We start from the raw sequence: 16,755 nt of genomic DNA on the forward strand, positions 1-16,755 counted from the left end.
TTCTTCTCTCAGGGTCTAGCCCCAGGTACCAGTGGTAAAGGTGGTTGGCACAGGTGGTGTGAGACTTTCCCCCCGGACAGCCTGGATCCGAGCATTATACAAAGTGGAAGGGAAAAGGCCAGACAATTGGTGAGATGTGATCCCTCCTGGTAGCAGAATCTCCTACAGTAGAAGGGGAGGGGGAATCAGTGGGTAGTGAATAAAAGGGATATTCACAGAAGGAAAGTCAGAAGCGACAGAGACAGACAGAAGCAAATGTGGGAGTAAGGGTTTGGGTTTGGCGGAGGGAGCTGCTGGGGCATACCTGCGTCTGCCCTCCAGATGTATCATAGCTAAGTAAATAGCCACTAGGTGGGGACTCAGGTTCAGTCCAGGTGAGTAAGGCAGAACGAGGGGTAACCTCTTTGGCCCTCAAGTCACGTGGGGCATCCAGTCCTGGGAAAGGAAGGCAAAGCTCATTTTCTCTTGTTACTCCCATGAGATAAAGCAGTGTCTTTCTGTGGTCCCTCATCCTCCATGTCACATTAGAGCCTTCTCCTCCCTCTTGTCTCCCCCTTTCTGGTTCCCAGGCCTTGTGATACCAGTGGTGAAGGTGATGCTGGCAGGGGAGGTGATGTTAGGACCCCGAAAGCCTCTAAGGGTTGCAGTGTAGTTTTTCCGGGGCTGAAGATTATGTAGGGGGAAGTCTACAGAACTTCCTGGAACCGAGGCCATCACAGGTGGGACTAGAGATGAGAAGAAGGAATTAGCTACTACTTTCCTTCCCAATATGTCCTGTCCCACACTCTAACCATCTCTTTTGCCCTCAGAGATCCAGGCATTCAAAACCTTAACTTCCTCTATCTCACACTGCTTCTCTTCAACTCACCCTCTGGGGCTGTGACCCGAAGGGCATATCTTTCCACAGGGGCCTGAGGGGGACTCCAGTGCAGCAAGGTTGAATCATCAGTGACATTCAATGCTCGGAGCTGGGTGGGGCCATCAGGGACTGTGGTGGAGGAAGATGGACTGAGTTACAGAGCTGGTCTCCTGTCCATCTCTATTGAGCCTATCTGGCTAGTCCCATCCTTCTCATCCCCTTACAACTCTCTCCTCTCCTCTTCCCACCATCTCTGCCCATTTCCCTTATAATCCCTAGTTTTAATCTATTATCTTTCTTGCCCTTTAATCTCTTCCTCTTTTTTTAGCCATTTCACAGTTTCCCTCATCTCCCATCAACTCACAAACACTCCTATTTCCTTTATCTCCCTCCACATTTCTCACTCTTTCCTGTCTATTCTTTTCTTCTATCTCCCTTTCCCTTCTCTCTCTGCCTTTTGTCCCCACCTCTTTTCCCCCTCCTCCCCTGTGTCTGTCTCACCAGTTGTGAGGAAGCCCGTGAGGGGCTCACTTTCCTCAAAGCCACGAACAGATACCACAGTCACTTCATATCGGGTTCCAGGGGTCAGACCCACCAGGTGCTGGTGCCAGGTATGACTGTCCACTTGTACACTTTGTGGCTCCCCTGGAAATACAAGGCAAGGGGGTGAGAGAAGCTCATTTGGAGCCCTCAAAGGATTAGGAATGTGGGGAAGGAAGGCAACAGGAAATGAGGGAAAATAGAGGAGGATGAGAAGGGTCCAGGGAGAGGTAGCAGAAGTTGAAGGAACATGAGGTGAAGCCAAGATGGAGTCAAGGTAGATAAGCTGGCAGGTTACCTCCATCTGCTAGCTGGTAGGAGATTTTGAAACTATCCACGCGGTTCGGGGGTGGAGTCCAGCTGACCTTGGCTGAGTTCTCTCTGATCTCACTGAACTTAAGGTCTCGGGGGCTCTCTAGCACTAAATCAGTAAGGAAAGCAGTTAAGGCTCCATGCCTGGAACATGGTAGGCACTTTAATATTTATTAGATTCGATTAGGACCCCTTTCTAGCTTAAGAAATGGCAATTTTTCTGGGATCTTCTCTCCAATCTCTATCGTCCTCTATCTTTAATTATATTCTTTCTATGTAACTTGTTCACCCTTCTTTTTCTACCTTAAAGCCCTGGAAATGGAAATTGATAAATAGCCCACCCCAAAGACTCAAGACACATTCACTTACACCATCACATGTGTCTTTGGCTACTCAAAATTACCATCCCTACCTTACTTTTTGAGGGGAGAAGCTGGTTGCTCATCCCTGACAGAATACCTTGTTATTCACCCACCACCTGCCCAGCTTCCTGACTAAGTATCTTCCTCTTGGGGCATGTGCCTTATTACCTAGGTGGGAGTCATGGAGCCTGAGCTAAAGTTAGGGGTAGTGCCCAGAGACTGTGGGCCATTACAAGAGATACCTGGACTGAGTGTTCTAGCAGTGCCCTGGAGACTATCAGCCTTGTGTGGGCCACGAAGGCCATAAAGTGTCACTGCATAGAGGGTTCCAGGCCTCAAGTCACGAAGGACTGCTGAACGTTGGATCCCAGGCACAGTCAGCTGCCGTTGTAGCAGAGGTGGGTACAATGGCTCTGAAGGTTTCACCTCCGGGATCCCATAGCGAAGCAGAAATGAATCAAAGGCACCAGGTGGGGCCTCCCAATTCAGCCGGAAGGAACTTGTTGTCACATCTGACACAGACAGCTGGGACAGGCGGCCCCCAATATCCCCAGGGGACTGTCCAGCTGGAGCCAGCCCTAGATTAGGGGTCAGAAGGTAGGGGGAAAAGGCCATCAGACTTCAATTTGGTATTGGACTTACACTTGTAGCTTAACCTCCGTTCTCATGAGGGATTGGCCCCTTTTTTGGGAATGGTGTTCCCCTCCATGCTCATGACTTTTGTGCAAATATTTCCAATATTTCCCACCCTTCTCTTTCCTAGAGCCAAAGGATGAGTGGAAGTAGGTGGGATATCACAAGATGGAAATTTAATTCTCTGGCCTAGAGTAGGAGCTGTCACCTGTAGTGCCTTCTGTAGAGATAGGGCCCAGACGCTTCCCGTCATAGAGTCCATAGAGGAGGAATGTATACTTCCAGTTGGGCTCTAGGTCAGAGATGGTGATCGTTTTCTGGTCTCCCCTCACGAGCACTGCCTGGGACTTCCCATCCTTATCTTTATACTGGATCACAAAGGAGTTAAAAGGATCCTGTAGGACTGTCCAGGAGAGACCCAAGGAATCTGGGGCGACATCAGTCACTTTCAATATTCCTAGGCGGGGTCCCAAAGGAGGTTCAGGGGCTTCAGTAGCTGGTGCCAAAGAAGTTGCAGTCTCTTCTTCTTGGGCTACATCCAAGAAAGAAATAAAGAAAGAGACTTAGCCTAACTACAAAACACATTGTATAGAAACAGAATTCTAAATAATTGGAGAAATATTCATTGCTTATGGTTAGGCTGTGCCAATACAGTAAAAATGCCAATAATACCTAAACTAATTTACTTCCAATTAAATTACCAAACAATTACTTTATAGAGATAGAAAAAAACAATAATAAAAATTCATCTAGACAAACAAAAAAAGAATGACAAAGGAAAATAATGAAAAAGGGTGGGAAGGAAGCATAGCATTGTCAGATCTTAAACTGTACTACAAAGCAATAATCATTAAAAAGCTTTAGTGCTGGTGAGAAGTCAATCAGTGGAATAGATTATATACATAACATACAGGAGGAAATAAACAGATAGCAAAGAATTCTATAAACTTAAAGACTCTACTGAGATAAGGGCTTACTGCTGGGAAAACTGGAAAGAAGTCTGGCAGAAAACAGCCTTAGACAAACATCTCAAACCACATTCTAAGGCAAGTTCCAAAATTAATACATAATTTAGATAGAAAAGGTCACATCCTTTAGGATTCATTTATGATTATAATTCACAATTCATTTATGAATTAGAGAAGCAGGGAAAGAGCAGACATAAACTTTTAAAATTATGAATTGGGGAAGACTCTTTGACCACGTAAGGGCAGAAAGGATCGTAGGAGAAAAAATGGACAATTCTGATTACAAGAAATGGGAAAATTTTTGTACAAACAAAACCAATGCAATTAGAAGTAGAAGGGAAATAGTTAACTGAGAAAACCTTTGACTCTTGGAATACCAGGTTTCCTTGAAGAATCAGCTCAAGGACCACCTTCTTCATGAAACTCTTGCTGGTTCTTTTTTCTATATTACCTACTCTTTCCCCCCAACTGCTGGAACATCACTTCTTCCCCAAACTATTTGGTATTATTTTAGACATTCTGTATATATTCATATGTGTACATGTTGTCCTACCCCCACATTAGAATGTAAGCTTCTTGAGGGAAAGGACTGTCTCAAATTTTTTTTTTTGTCTTTGACTCTCCCAATACTTAGCAGAGTGATATGTATTAAGAAATGTGGATTGGTTGATTGACTGATAATAAAAGTTTCTTCTTGGAAACTCCAACAATGTCTCAGCTGAACTAAGGAGAAAGGGGCTTTTTCAACACCTAAGCCAGGCTCTCTGGTGGCTTAGTGGGCCGACCTCAGCACCTGGAGAAGAGCAGGTGGAAGAGATGGTAACAGTGGAAGTGAGTGATCTCAGACCACCTGAGATCCATGATTAGTCACAACTCTCATTTAGATGTTGTTTTAAGTTTTACTAAGTGCATTCATTTTCCTTTTTTCTTTTTAAAATTTTCACAGTAGTCATGTTGTAAAGAAGTATTAGAACCAATGAGAGGAACCACAAGAAAGAAGAAACAAAACAACCAAAGAAAAAAAGACAGCTAATAGTATTGCAAAGTTCATTTTTCACAGCCACTGTGGAAATGAGGTGGAATCCTGTTAGAAGCTAGAACCCTTTAGAAACTCAAGGCTCTGCATATGACCCTTGGACTATTGAAGCAGTTATTCTGCAAATGTTGCTTATAATTGTTCTTGAAATTGTTTCAAGGATGACTGTGTTACCTATTCAACTAGACTGAAAGGTCCCTAAGGGCAAGGACCACATCTCTTGCCACTCTAGAATCTGTGCGCCTCCCCTCCCCTCCCCTCCCCGGCAACATCTTAGTTCTTTCTTAGTATAGAACTCTGCACACAACAGCAAATGCTTAGTGTCTATTGTCTAGCTGGAATGCTACCAGGTCTTCCTCCTTACCCCAGCCTATGCCATCTTCTCCATTGCCCTCAGTGCCAAAGAAATCTTGATGTCCCCCAGGAGAGAGGGAAGGAGAAAAAAAATTATATAGCTACTCAGAGACATTAAGTTAACATCTGGGGTGGTGGGTAAAGCACAATTCTTATCTGTCTCTGCTTACCTGGCACACCCTGGACAGAGATGTTGCCAACATCATGCAGACCATATAGAGTGTTGGGCTCCAGGTTAAACACAGTGACCTCATTCTCATTTGCAGCTATAGGCAAAATGTGAGGCTGCCCGTCTCAGAGCCTAGACTTATATTCCCCCTCTGCCCCAAGATGGACAGAGCTCTCTTCCTGGGTCCTTTCACCACCACTGTTACCACTTATTTTTGGTTAGGTTGCCTAATTAATGAATAAGTCACATACCAGTCAGGCCAATTGTTGAATAAATAAATTAGTCATTTATTAGAAAAGGAGGTAGGGAGGGGAGAGGAAGTCCTCTCTTTCACCTCAGTTTGCCCTTGAGGCCTGGTCTTGGCAAGACTTCTGATCAGGAAAGGGCCAGAATTATGAAGGGAGCACACTATGAGAAGGATATGTATTAGTTGCCCTGGAGATGCCCCCAAATAGTAAGTTCTGAGGAGGGAAGCAGTGGTTGAGCTAATCTCTTTTCATGACTCATAGTAACAACCCCTCCTATCCTTAAATCCTTACCCTCTATACCCCTTCTGTTCTCTTGACCTGCTCTATGTGGTACATAATATTGTCTGTACCTACTTCCAAAGGCCAGCAAGTCAGGCCTCATGGCCACAGTGGATATGGAAAGGAGGTTCAAGGTAAGTGGAGTGGATAAACAAAGGGAAAGACTTGGGGAGGCTAGGTTTGAGGAGGGAGTTTATAATGGAGTGGTAGGAAACTGAGACTAGGGTAGGATGGGATGTGGTGGACATGTCTCTGAGACCTTTAGAAAAGTAATAAGGGACTTAGGAAGAAAATTCTGACATCCTAAGTCGCAGTTTATGGCCAGTCTAACTTCTAGTTTGGCTCCCTGCCTCTGCCCTTCTCTTGCTAGTATGACTCACAGTCCTGAGAGTAGGGTGAAGGTCAGTGACCCAAATTTTTTGCCCACACCCCTTGCCCCCTAGCCCCTTTGCCTCTGGGGTGGCTGAGTCATTGGAACAGTATCATCAACTTTTTCCATATTCTTCTTATGAGGTCAAGTCTTCCTTTATCCCTCCCCCCTAATTGTTCCTAGGGTTGAGAGGCCAAGTGAAGTGGAGAGAGTGGGAAATGAGGCATAATAGGTGGGGCTAAAAGGGAAAGGAAGGAGAAAGGAAGAGGAAAATGAAGTAATTAAAGAATTGACTCTGTCTTGCTTGGATCCAGTGTAGGTCTCCCTGGCCTCATGGTACCAGGGAGATCTTAGGAGAGAGACCTAAAGGGAAAAATTATGGACACGAGATTTGGGTTACTTGACATATGCATGGATGCACGTAGGATCACCTTCCTTTATGGAGAAAGGATGTACTTGGAGAACAAATGCTAGAACATTTGAGACTGTGCTCTTGAGAAGGGCTTGTTGGATTGGATTGGATTGAAGTGATATCTCTTCTCTTATTGTTAGTGTAAATTGTTTGTTTTTGTTAGTACGTGCATAAAGTCATTTTGACATTGTAGTACTAGAGTGACTGAATTGTAGAAAAACTGTTCCCATCTGGGGAAAGGCAATGAAATGAATCATCAGAGAGGGCCTGAGGAGGGGAACAAAGCTGCTGGTGACCTGTGCCAGGGAAGGTTTGCTCACTCACTGGGCTCAGGATCTATGGAGAGTCTCTGTTCTGCAAATGGTCTGGGAGCCAGGGTACTCCTCATACAGGAAATGGGAACACAGAAGGCACAAACAGGAAGCATATTTAACATAGGAGGTAAGAATTGGCCATTCCAGGGAATGACATGAAAGTGATAGGCTCCAAGAGAAAATGATGGACCCCATCATCAAGGCCACATAGTTGTAAGTTTTCTAGGCCCAGATGGTACCTGGGAAACATAGATGAAGAAGCCCAGATTCACCAAAGAGTAGAACTAGCTTCAAGGAGACTGAACTAGACAGAGAGAAATAAGTCAAAAGAGAGGGTAAGACTTCCTGGGGACTGAACATCCAAGTGGGGTGAAGAAGGCAGTTGCTAGTTTAGCAGGATGGCCTAAACTCAGAGAAAGAATCAAAGGGAACAGATCAGAGAATCCTTACAGGGGTCAAGGCAGTTTCAGAGTAGAAGGGCAGTGCATCTGTCATTACCAAAATCAAAACCAGATGCAGATGAAAGGATTCATGTCAGCACACAACCAGTAGAAAACAATTTGTAGCTATGATAAGAATGGAAAGGAGGTTCAAGGTAAGTGGAGTGGATAAACAAAGGGACAAACATGGGGAGGCTAGGTTTAGTCCAACCAATTAAATACCAGCAGGTTGGTAACCCTAAGTACAGCCCAGAGGAGGCAACCTTGAAAGGCAACAAGGAAACAGATTGTGAAATGACCTGTAAACCATGAGCTGTGCTAGCCAAGTCATCATCTGACTTTGGTGAAGTAAGAATAGGAAGTTTGTTCTGTAAATTAATCATTTCAAGGCTTTTTGTTCTGTTTTCTTTTCTTTATTTTTTTTTTTTTGCTTTTTTGGGGGGGAAGGCAAGGCAATTGGGGTTAAGTAACTTGCTCAGGGTCACATGGCTAGTAAATATCAAGTGTCTGAGGCTGGATTTGAACTCTGGTCCTCCTGACTCCAGGGTCAGTGCTCTATTCACTTCGCCACCTAGACACCCTTTGTTCTGTTTTCTTGGTTTGTTTCCCACATTCTTTCCTAGAAAAAGTTCTCTTTTAAAAATGCCAGGGGCAGGTGGTCCAGTGAATAGAGCACTGGCCCTGGAGTCAGGAGGACCTGAGTTCAAATCCAGCCTCAGACACTTGACACATACTAGCCATGTGACCTTGGGCAAGTCACTTAACCCCAATTGCCTTGCCTTACACCCTCCAAAAAACAAACAAGCAAAAAAACCCATACAAACCTGTTTTCAGTTGAACAAAAAGGTAGTTCCTCATGCCCAAAATGCCCTTTTTTCTCACCTCTTATTCCGAATTCCACTCAAGGCTATTCTCAAGCTCTACCAGGAACCATTTCTTGATTCCCCCTAGGTTAATGTCTTTCCCCAACCCCAAAGATTACTTTCTATGTACTTTTTAAATATTTGAACTGATTTACCTGGATAAATGTTATGTACTACCCCCACCCCAAATAGAATGCAAGCTCCTGGTGGAAAGGGACTGTTTTGTTTTTCTCTTTGTATCCTGAGTGCCTAGCATAGAGGTTGGCACATAGTAAGCGTCTGATAAATGCTTACTGAATGAATGGAAAAGGAATTTGTTCATAACTAGGCTAGGATATTCAGGGGGAGTATTTTAGGAGTATTCAGGGGATACTTAGGAGTATTCTAAATGGCAAAAAGTAGTAATCTCAGCTCATGATCCTGGAAAAATCCAGTAGAACTGGGACAGAGAAAAGTGAAAACTTAGGAGTTTTTCCTGTGAGAGACAATTCCCTGTTTGGAATTTTCCCTCACAGATAATGAGGACAGACTTTGCTCTGAAATAACAAGGATCTGAAAATATCAAACACTGGGCTCAATCTAACAAGATGAAATTCAATAGGGATAAATGTAAAGTCTGGCACTTGGGCACAAAAAATCAACTTCATAAGTATAACATGGGGGGGGGGGAAGCATGATCAGACAATAGTTGGTCTGAAAAAATATCTGTGGGTTTTGGTGAACTATGAGCTCAATATGAGTCAGTAGTGTTGTGTGGCAGCCAAAAAAGCAAATGGAATTTTGGAGTGCATTAAGAGAAGCACAGCTTCCAGGAAGGGGGTAGGGGTGATAGCCACTGTACTCTGCCCTCTTCTGGAGTCCTGTGTCTATTTCTGGATACTTCTGTTTAATAAGAACATTGATAACCTAGAGAGTGACCAGAAAAGGACTACCAGAATGGTGAAGGGCCCTTAGTCCACTTGAAGGAACTGGGCATGTTTACTTGGCCTGGAGAAGAGAAGACTTAGGTTTTGGAGGTGGAAAGGAGGAGATGAAATTTATGTTTAAGTATTTGAAGGGCTATCATGGAGAAGGGATCCAATTTGTTCTATTAGGCTCACTAGGACAAAACCAGCAGTGATGGACACAAGTTTCAAGAAGCCTGAATGTCAGGAAAAAACTTCTTAACAATTAGTGCTCTCCAAAAATGGAATGGGCTGCCTTGAAAAAGGGTTGGTTCTCCTTCTTTGGAAGTCTTCAAGTTAGATGATTGCTTGTAGGGTATAAGACATAGAGGACTCCCTTTGTGTGTGGGCTGAACTTGAGGACTGCTAAGGTTCTCCCTAAGTTCTGTGATTCTGAGGGTGGGGAGTAGGGCAGGACAGAGGACAAGATCACCCTGGTCCAACATCTGGTAGTTTCCTATGTAAATTAATTATAAGAAATTAATCTTTCACAGACTTAATTACTGAAAAGGGGCCAGATAATTAATAAGACATTAAACTAACTATAGAATGTGTCCATATTAGGTGATATCTTCATAAGACATGAACAAGTTCCTGAATAAACTGGAATGGAAATAACTCCATAGGCTGAAGAATTATAGGCTATGATTTCAGGTGACCTGTAAAAGTCAGGTTGGTGAATCTGGGAGAGACTCAAAGGGAAAGCCAGGCTGGGGGAGGCCATGAAAAACCCTGAAGGAGCTTCCACAAAAGAAGAGACAAGGGCTCTGCAAGTGAAGTTGCCTGGGCAGATTTCATATGAGGTGTATCAGGATAGAGTTGTGCTGATGTAAAACTTTTAGACTATAGACTCCAAGGCTATCCCTTTTCTTCCCTGGACATCCTTCATGGAAGCTGTTCCTTCTGGGGAAGTCTATTTACCTTTCTTTGTATTAAACATTTACTTTGTCCCAACAAATAGTGTTAACCATAGACCTTTTTGTAGTTTGTGAGTACTTATTGGAAATTCACTGGGGAGAAGTAATTGAAGAGGGGATATTCCCAGAGCAGTGAAATGTTACATTGAGGTGTTTTGGCAGGGGGCTACTTCTGGCTGGGGATTCAGAGGAGAGAGAGAGACAGAAAGAGAGACAGACAGACAGACAGAGACAGAGACAGAGAGACAGAGAAAGAGAGAGAGACAGAGACAGAGAGACCAGAGAGAGAGAGAGAGAGAGAGAGAGAGAGAGAGAGAGAGAGAGAGAGAGAGAGAGTTCCAGATCCTTTGAGACATAGAACATCCCAGAACACAGAAAGAGCAATTATACTGGGAAATCCATCTAGGTCAGTAGTAGGGGGAAAAAGTAGTTGTTAATAACCTAGGTAACTACCCCATTCCACAGCTGCTACAAGTTTTGACTATCTCTTACTCTTAAATTGCTAGATGGTTTATATACATGCATATATGTGTGTATATACACATTCACATAATGCATATGCATATACCGTGTTTCCCCGATAATAAGACACTGTCTTTTGGAAAGAAAAACACCAGAGGGCTTATTTTTGGGGGAGGGCTTATTTTAGAGGAATCTTACACAGTAAGGGGAGGGCTTATTTTCAGGATAGGTCTTATTATCGGGGAAACACGGTATATGTGTGTACGTATATACACAGACATAGATATGTATGTACATACACACATATACACCTGACCCAAAGAGTATGAATGATTCTTGCAGCAAATCACTCATCTATGACCTTCATCCAATGGCCAAGGCCATATATCCTCTAACATGATTAAGGAACTCACCCCTTGTGAAATTTTAGGAAAACTCAGTAACTCCTTTACAATCCACACCTTGTTATGGGGTTGTAAGAAAATTTCTTAATACCAGCTTTTATACACTTTTCCCCTCAGTTAAATGCTTGCTATCACCAGCAAATCATTTGCAAAGTATTTGTTGGCAAACAAATTAGTACTATGTTTTATTGTTTCTATGGCACTAAAGGACCGCAAATGCTGTTATCACCCTCTAAATGGTGTAATCAAAAGACCACTGGATTTGCTACTTGGCATCTATGTGACCATGACATTTCTGTTCTCTAGGACGCTAGTATCATGCAATCAAGTAAACATTAAATAAAAAAATAATTAACAAATTAATTCAATACTTTAGGACAAGGCTCATATTCCCACTTGTTTGAGGGATGAGGCTGTTGGTGAGAATCTAGGAGGCTGTATTTTCTTTAATAAAAAGGATACTGGTAGTGGTGATGGCCTTTATATGGTACTTAAATGTTTGCAAAGAGTTTTTTCACACAATATAACATTTAAACCTCACAAGAATCCTATGAGGCAGATACTATAGGTATTTTTTCCATTTTGTAGATGAGAAAATGAAGACTCAGAGAACTCTAGTGCCTTTCCTGGGATCACAGAGCTGATAAATGTGAAGGGGTAAGGTTTGGATTCAGGTCCTTGTTATTCCAGCTAATTTGTCACTCTATCTACCAAGCTATGCTGCTTCTCAGTAGTGCCTCTCATTTTTGAGTGACTTAGGAAGGAAAGAAAACCTAATTTAAAGTGAAGAGATGATGACTAAGAAAGGAGCAGGGGCCATGAGAGGGAAGAAAAGGTAACTGCTGTAGCTTGACTCCACAAAATGGACTTGGACATTTACATAGCTGCCACCACAATGAGCCTAGAGGAGAGAAGGCCAAGCTGTGATGGCCTCCTAGTTGATAACAGGCTATTAGAGAGTAGGAAAACAAAAACAACATAAAAACAGATTTCAGACAGACAGAGCTAGAACTTTCTGACTATTAAGGAAGTAAAATTAATTATAAGGGGGAGACCATGGGAACTTTTTTGGGAAAAGTTTAGGGACAATACTATTTAGAAGAGGGGGAGAAGAAATATGTTCTCTCAAGGGTTCTACTCACCTGTGTTTCCTTCTGTAGAGATAGGGCCAAGTCGTTTCTTGCCTAAGAGTCCATAGAGCAGGAACTTGTACTTTCGGTTGGGTTCTAAGCTGGAGATGGTGATCTCTCTCTGGTCTTTTCCTACAGGCACCACCTGCGACTGCCCATCCTTGTCCTTGTACTGGACCACAAAGGAGTCAAAGGGACCTTGAAGGATGGTCCAGGAGAGGTGCAAAGAGTTTGAGGTTGGATCTGTCACTGTCATCTCCCCTAATAGGGGAGATGGCTTTACTGCTGGGACTGCAAGAGGAACAGAAATTAGAAAAGAGAGAGGGAGAGAGATGAAGGAAAGGGGAGAGAAAAGAAAGAGAGAAGACAAATAAATCAGTAAGTAATAAATTAGTAAGAAACAAATGCAAAAGTAGAGGGAACCAGAGGGAGGGGTAGAGAGAGAAGGGAGCTCTTATCCTGAGCAGCTCCCTTAAGGGCAGGCTAACTGGGGTCTCTGAGGAAGGAGACCTAGGAGAAAAGAATCCCAAAGTGTAGGGATTATACTTCCTATCACTATAGAAACCTATAGGGATAGAAAAAAATTCATCCCAGAGAAAGGGAGGTAGGATATGATAGGGGGGTAAGAGTTGGAAGAGAGAATGAAGGGGAAACAATCAGGGAATAGTAGCAGTAGCCCACATTTCTTTCTTTCTTTTTTTTTTTTTTTTTTGCTTTTTAAAAAAGTTTTTTTGGAGGGCAATTGGGGTTGAGTGACTTGCCCAAGGTCATGTGGCTAGTAAGTGTTAAGTTCTGAGGCCTGATCTGATCTCAAGTCCTCCTGACTCCAGGGCCAGTGCTCTATTCACTGCACCACTTAGTCGCCCCAAGTAGCCCACATTTCTACAGAGTTTCAAAGTTTACAAAATACCTTCCTCATAACAACTCTATGAAGTAGGTAGTATTATTATTTGCATTTTTATACACAGGAGAAACTGAGTCTAGAAGAGGTTTAAATGACATAAGGTCACATAAGTGAGCAGGTAATGGCACTGAGATTTGAATATATTTCTCTCCTGAGTGTCCTTGGTGTGACTTCACACTGAATCAGAAGCTGGGAGGAAGGTAGGGTCTAGGCATTGCAAAGGTGGGATTCAGGGTCCTGTAATAACAAGGGCCTCATGGGTTTCCCTGCTCTGATAATGGAGGAAAGAACATGCTAATCACATCCAGTAGAGGGTGAAAGAGGATAGGAATGAAAAACAGTCCAAGGCTCCAGGCTCCTAATAGAGGCAGAGGGGGACATGGAAAAACAAAGCTTGCAAAAGGCAGACTTCCATTGTGCACTCACGGGTCTTGGCTTCTGCAGAGACAGGGGTACTGCGTTTCCTGTTGTGAAGTCCAAAAAGCAGGAACTTGTATTTCCGGGAGGGCTCCAGGCCTGAGACAGTGACCCCACTCTGATCACCTGCTACTGGAACCATCTGAGGCTGCCCATCCCTATCTTTGTACTGGATTACAAAGGAATCAAATGGACCCTGAAAGACACTCCAGGTGAGGCGCAGGGAGTCCTGGCTTATATCAGTCACGGTCAGCTCTCCTAGGTAGGGCTCTGCTGGGGGCTCAGTGGCTTCAGGAGCTAGGCCAGAGAAGAACAGAAACCAGCTGAACCAGGCTGGAGAGGAGAGTGCCCAGGAGCTGGGGTGAGAGAGATGGCTCTAGATTTTGGAGGAAGGAACTTAAGTGAACCCTGGAGAAACTTTTGCATGAATATCCTAGGAAGCTCAGTGTAGAATATTATTGGGCTATCAGGAAAGACTGGGACAAAGAGGAACATACAGCAGCCACCAGGCCAGCCAAGCAATTTTCAAAGAATCAATTCTTAATCACGTGCAGCCCCAGAGGATCCACTTAGGGGTCTCAGAAGGAGGAAGAGATGGAAAGTGTGGGCATAGTTGCTTTTATGGGTTTGGGTTAGTCTGCAGTTGGAAGAAAAGCAGGTCCAGGCCCCTTGGCTCCAGACAGCCTTGTTGTTCTCCCTACTCACCTGTCACAGCAATGGTGGAGATGGGCCCCACACGATGGCCTTCATGAAAGCCAAAAAGATTCAACTTGTACTTGTGATTAGGGTCCAGGCCAGAGAGCACAACTTCCTTCTGGTTGCCTCCAGTGTGAACCATCTTGGGTTGTCCATCACCGTTCTTGTATTGTACCATGAAAGACTCAAACTGGCCCTGAGTGACAGTCCAGGACAGGCGCAGAGAGTCTGAGGTGATCTCTGACACTGTCAGCTCCCCCAGCTGAGCTTTAACAAAGATTTCTTTGGAGGCCTCAGTGGTTAAGACTGTAGGGGCTGGAGTCTCTTCTTCTAGGACTGGGACAAAGAAGGCAGAGATGAACTGGGCTTAGAAGGGTAAATGTGGGTTTTCCAAGGTAATTGTTCCTCTTCAAGGGGCATAAGGACGGAATGGTCCTATAGAAAAATACTCTCTATGGCATAGTGGAAAATGTGCTGGATTTGGAGTAGAGGACCAGGGTTCACATGTCACCTCTGTCACTTATTAAGGGTTATCTTAGGCAGGTCACTTGCCCTCTCTAGGCCTTAGACCCTCAGTAAAATGAAGGCACTGGACTAGATTTTCTGTCAAGTCTCTTCTAGCTCTAAATCTATGCTCCTATAAAAGACACCTATAAAAATAATAAACTGTGGTTCTAATACTTGTCATAGCTCCTGGAAAATGCAACACAACAAATGGCTAGGAAATGGAGTATTCTGGTTAACCACATATTATGGATATCCTTTGCTTCCCACCCACAACCCGTTACTAATAAGACTTGACATTTATACAGTGTTTACAGCTTATAAAGCCCTATACACATAAAACCCCTGGAGCTTCACAACCACACTATAAAGTAGGCAACAAAGACATAGGAGGAGACGTGTGCTAGAACTGAAATGATTGGTTCACAGTCAAAAAGTGAGTCAGTGACAGAGCCAGAGCTCTAGTCCAGCCAAACCCAAGGTCTTTTGGGCTTGAGGCTTGGGCTCTTTCCCCTACCCCTATGGTTGCCACCTTAAAATCATCCATGCCACAAAAGTGCTTCCCTCTCTGATCAAATTCCAAGCCAATCAATACCAAAGAGCCCCTCTTTTTTTTTTCATTTTTTTCAAAGAACCCTTTCTTAATGGAATCAGAACAAACTACTCTTTGATCTTGATACTCTTAGATCTATTAGCTATATATAGCAGGGAAATCTTGTTAGAGAGAGATTTACATTAGAATGGGTGTCACTGCAAAGGGAAAATAATCTAACAATGAATCACCCCTGGGGGACCAACCTCACTCACTTACCTATCATACCTATGGTGGAAACAGGGCCCACACGCTGTCCATCATGGAAACCATAGAGATTCATCTTATATTTGTGGTTGGGTTCCAAGCCAGAAATTGTGACTTCATTCTTGTCACCCTCAATACGAACAATCTGGGGTCGACCATCCCTGTCCTTGTACTGAATTGCAAAGGAATCAAAATCTCCCTGGGTAACAATCCAGGAGAGTCGAAGAGAATCCGGGCTAGTGTCTATCACTGTCAGCTGTCCCAAGAGTAGTTCTTTGGTGGGTTCCGGAGGCTCTGTAGTTGGAACTGTGGGAATCCGGGTCTCATCTACTATTTTATCTGAAGTTGAGAGGGAAGATACAAAGAAAGGTGATATGGGCTCAGGGATGGATAAATTCCTAGTTATTTGGTCTGTAGTCCATGTGGAAATAGAATAGGAGAAATTACTAGTAGGGAGAAATAACTTCCCTTTATCCACTTTTAGAAAGGCTAGTTCATTAGATTATGGGGAGAAAAGGATTTACATGACAATTTTAGAGATACCTGATAAGTGCTAGAAATATTTCACCCAACTGAATAAGCCCAGAAATAAGAGACTGAGAGGGTAAATGGTTGAGACAGCTAATATCAGAGTAAACAACACAATACAAACAGCTCTAACAAAAACCATTTCTACAAAGTGACCTTAAGAACCATGGAGTCTGGGGAACTGGTTGAAATGTGAAAAAAGTTGGTAGAAAAAGGGCAGATGTAGAATGAACACTGAGACAGAGAGTCAGCCACCAAGAGGAGAGCCCTGAGCTGAGATTCAACTTTGATAATTGTCTCCTGTGATGTCCCTTCCCACTCAGCCCCAGAGCATTTATCATGCTCATTAAATAGGTAGGAAAAAGCATAATGGGAATCTTGGCAACAAACAAGGGATGTGGAAAGACATCATAGGTATATTGATCCTATTTCAAAGGACTTACAGACACAGACCAATGGAAAGGAAATGGATTCTCACTGGAGTCTCACCCTTGACAATTCTACTGACCCTCACTTACCAGTTTTGCCAGAGACAGAGACAGGGCCCACACGCTGTCCATCATGAAAACCATAGAGATTCATCTTGTATCTGTGGTCAGGCTCCAGCTCAGAGATAGTGACTTCATTCTGGTCTCCCTCAACACGTACAATCTGGGGTCTCCCATCAATGTCCTTGTACTGGATTGTGAAGGAATCAAACTCTCCCTGGAGGATGGTCCAGGAGAGCTTCAGGGAGTCTGGCGTGGCCTCTGTCACTGTCAGCTCCCCAAGTTCAGGCTTCTCTGTGGGTTCAGGAGCCTCAGTAGCTGGCACTGTGGGAGCAGGGGTGTCTTCCTCATGTGGAACTGTGAGGAGAAACAAAATAAAATAAATTGGATTTGGGTATTTCAT

At 43.7% G+C, this 16,755-nt stretch overlaps 1 protein-coding gene across 1 annotated transcript in view; it reads right to left on the minus strand.

Annotated features, from left to right (window-relative positions):
- TNXB (tenascin XB) overlaps window positions 1-16,755 on the minus strand; it is a 60,987-nt gene that overhangs the window by 1,669 nt on the left and 42,563 nt on the right. Inside the window, 15 exon segments of the mRNA XM_069073321.1 lie at window positions 1-21; window positions 24-162; window positions 305-435; window positions 582-725; window positions 869-988; window positions 1,361-1,504; window positions 1,698-1,820; window positions 2,316-2,651; window positions 2,915-3,238; window positions 12,029-12,307; window positions 13,347-13,634; window positions 14,043-14,369; window positions 15,349-15,675; window positions 16,383-16,702; window positions 16,704-16,755. The exon segment at window positions 1-21 is cut by the window's left edge and continues 78 nt beyond it; the exon segment at window positions 16,704-16,755 is cut by the window's right edge and continues 147 nt beyond it. Coding sequence (XP_068929422.1) covers window positions 1-21; window positions 24-162; window positions 305-435; window positions 582-725; window positions 869-988; window positions 1,361-1,504; window positions 1,698-1,820; window positions 2,316-2,651; window positions 2,915-3,238; window positions 12,029-12,307; window positions 13,347-13,634; window positions 14,043-14,369; window positions 15,349-15,675; window positions 16,383-16,702; window positions 16,704-16,755 — 3,075 coding nt within the window.

This window comes from Petaurus breviceps, unplaced genomic scaffold, assembly GCF_028583685.1.
Source record: "Petaurus breviceps papuanus isolate PSGF00001 unplaced genomic scaffold, PetGlider_PUasm1.0 90865, whole genome shotgun sequence".
Taxonomy (NCBI): Eukaryota; Metazoa; Chordata; class Mammalia; order Diprotodontia; family Petauridae; genus Petaurus; species Petaurus breviceps.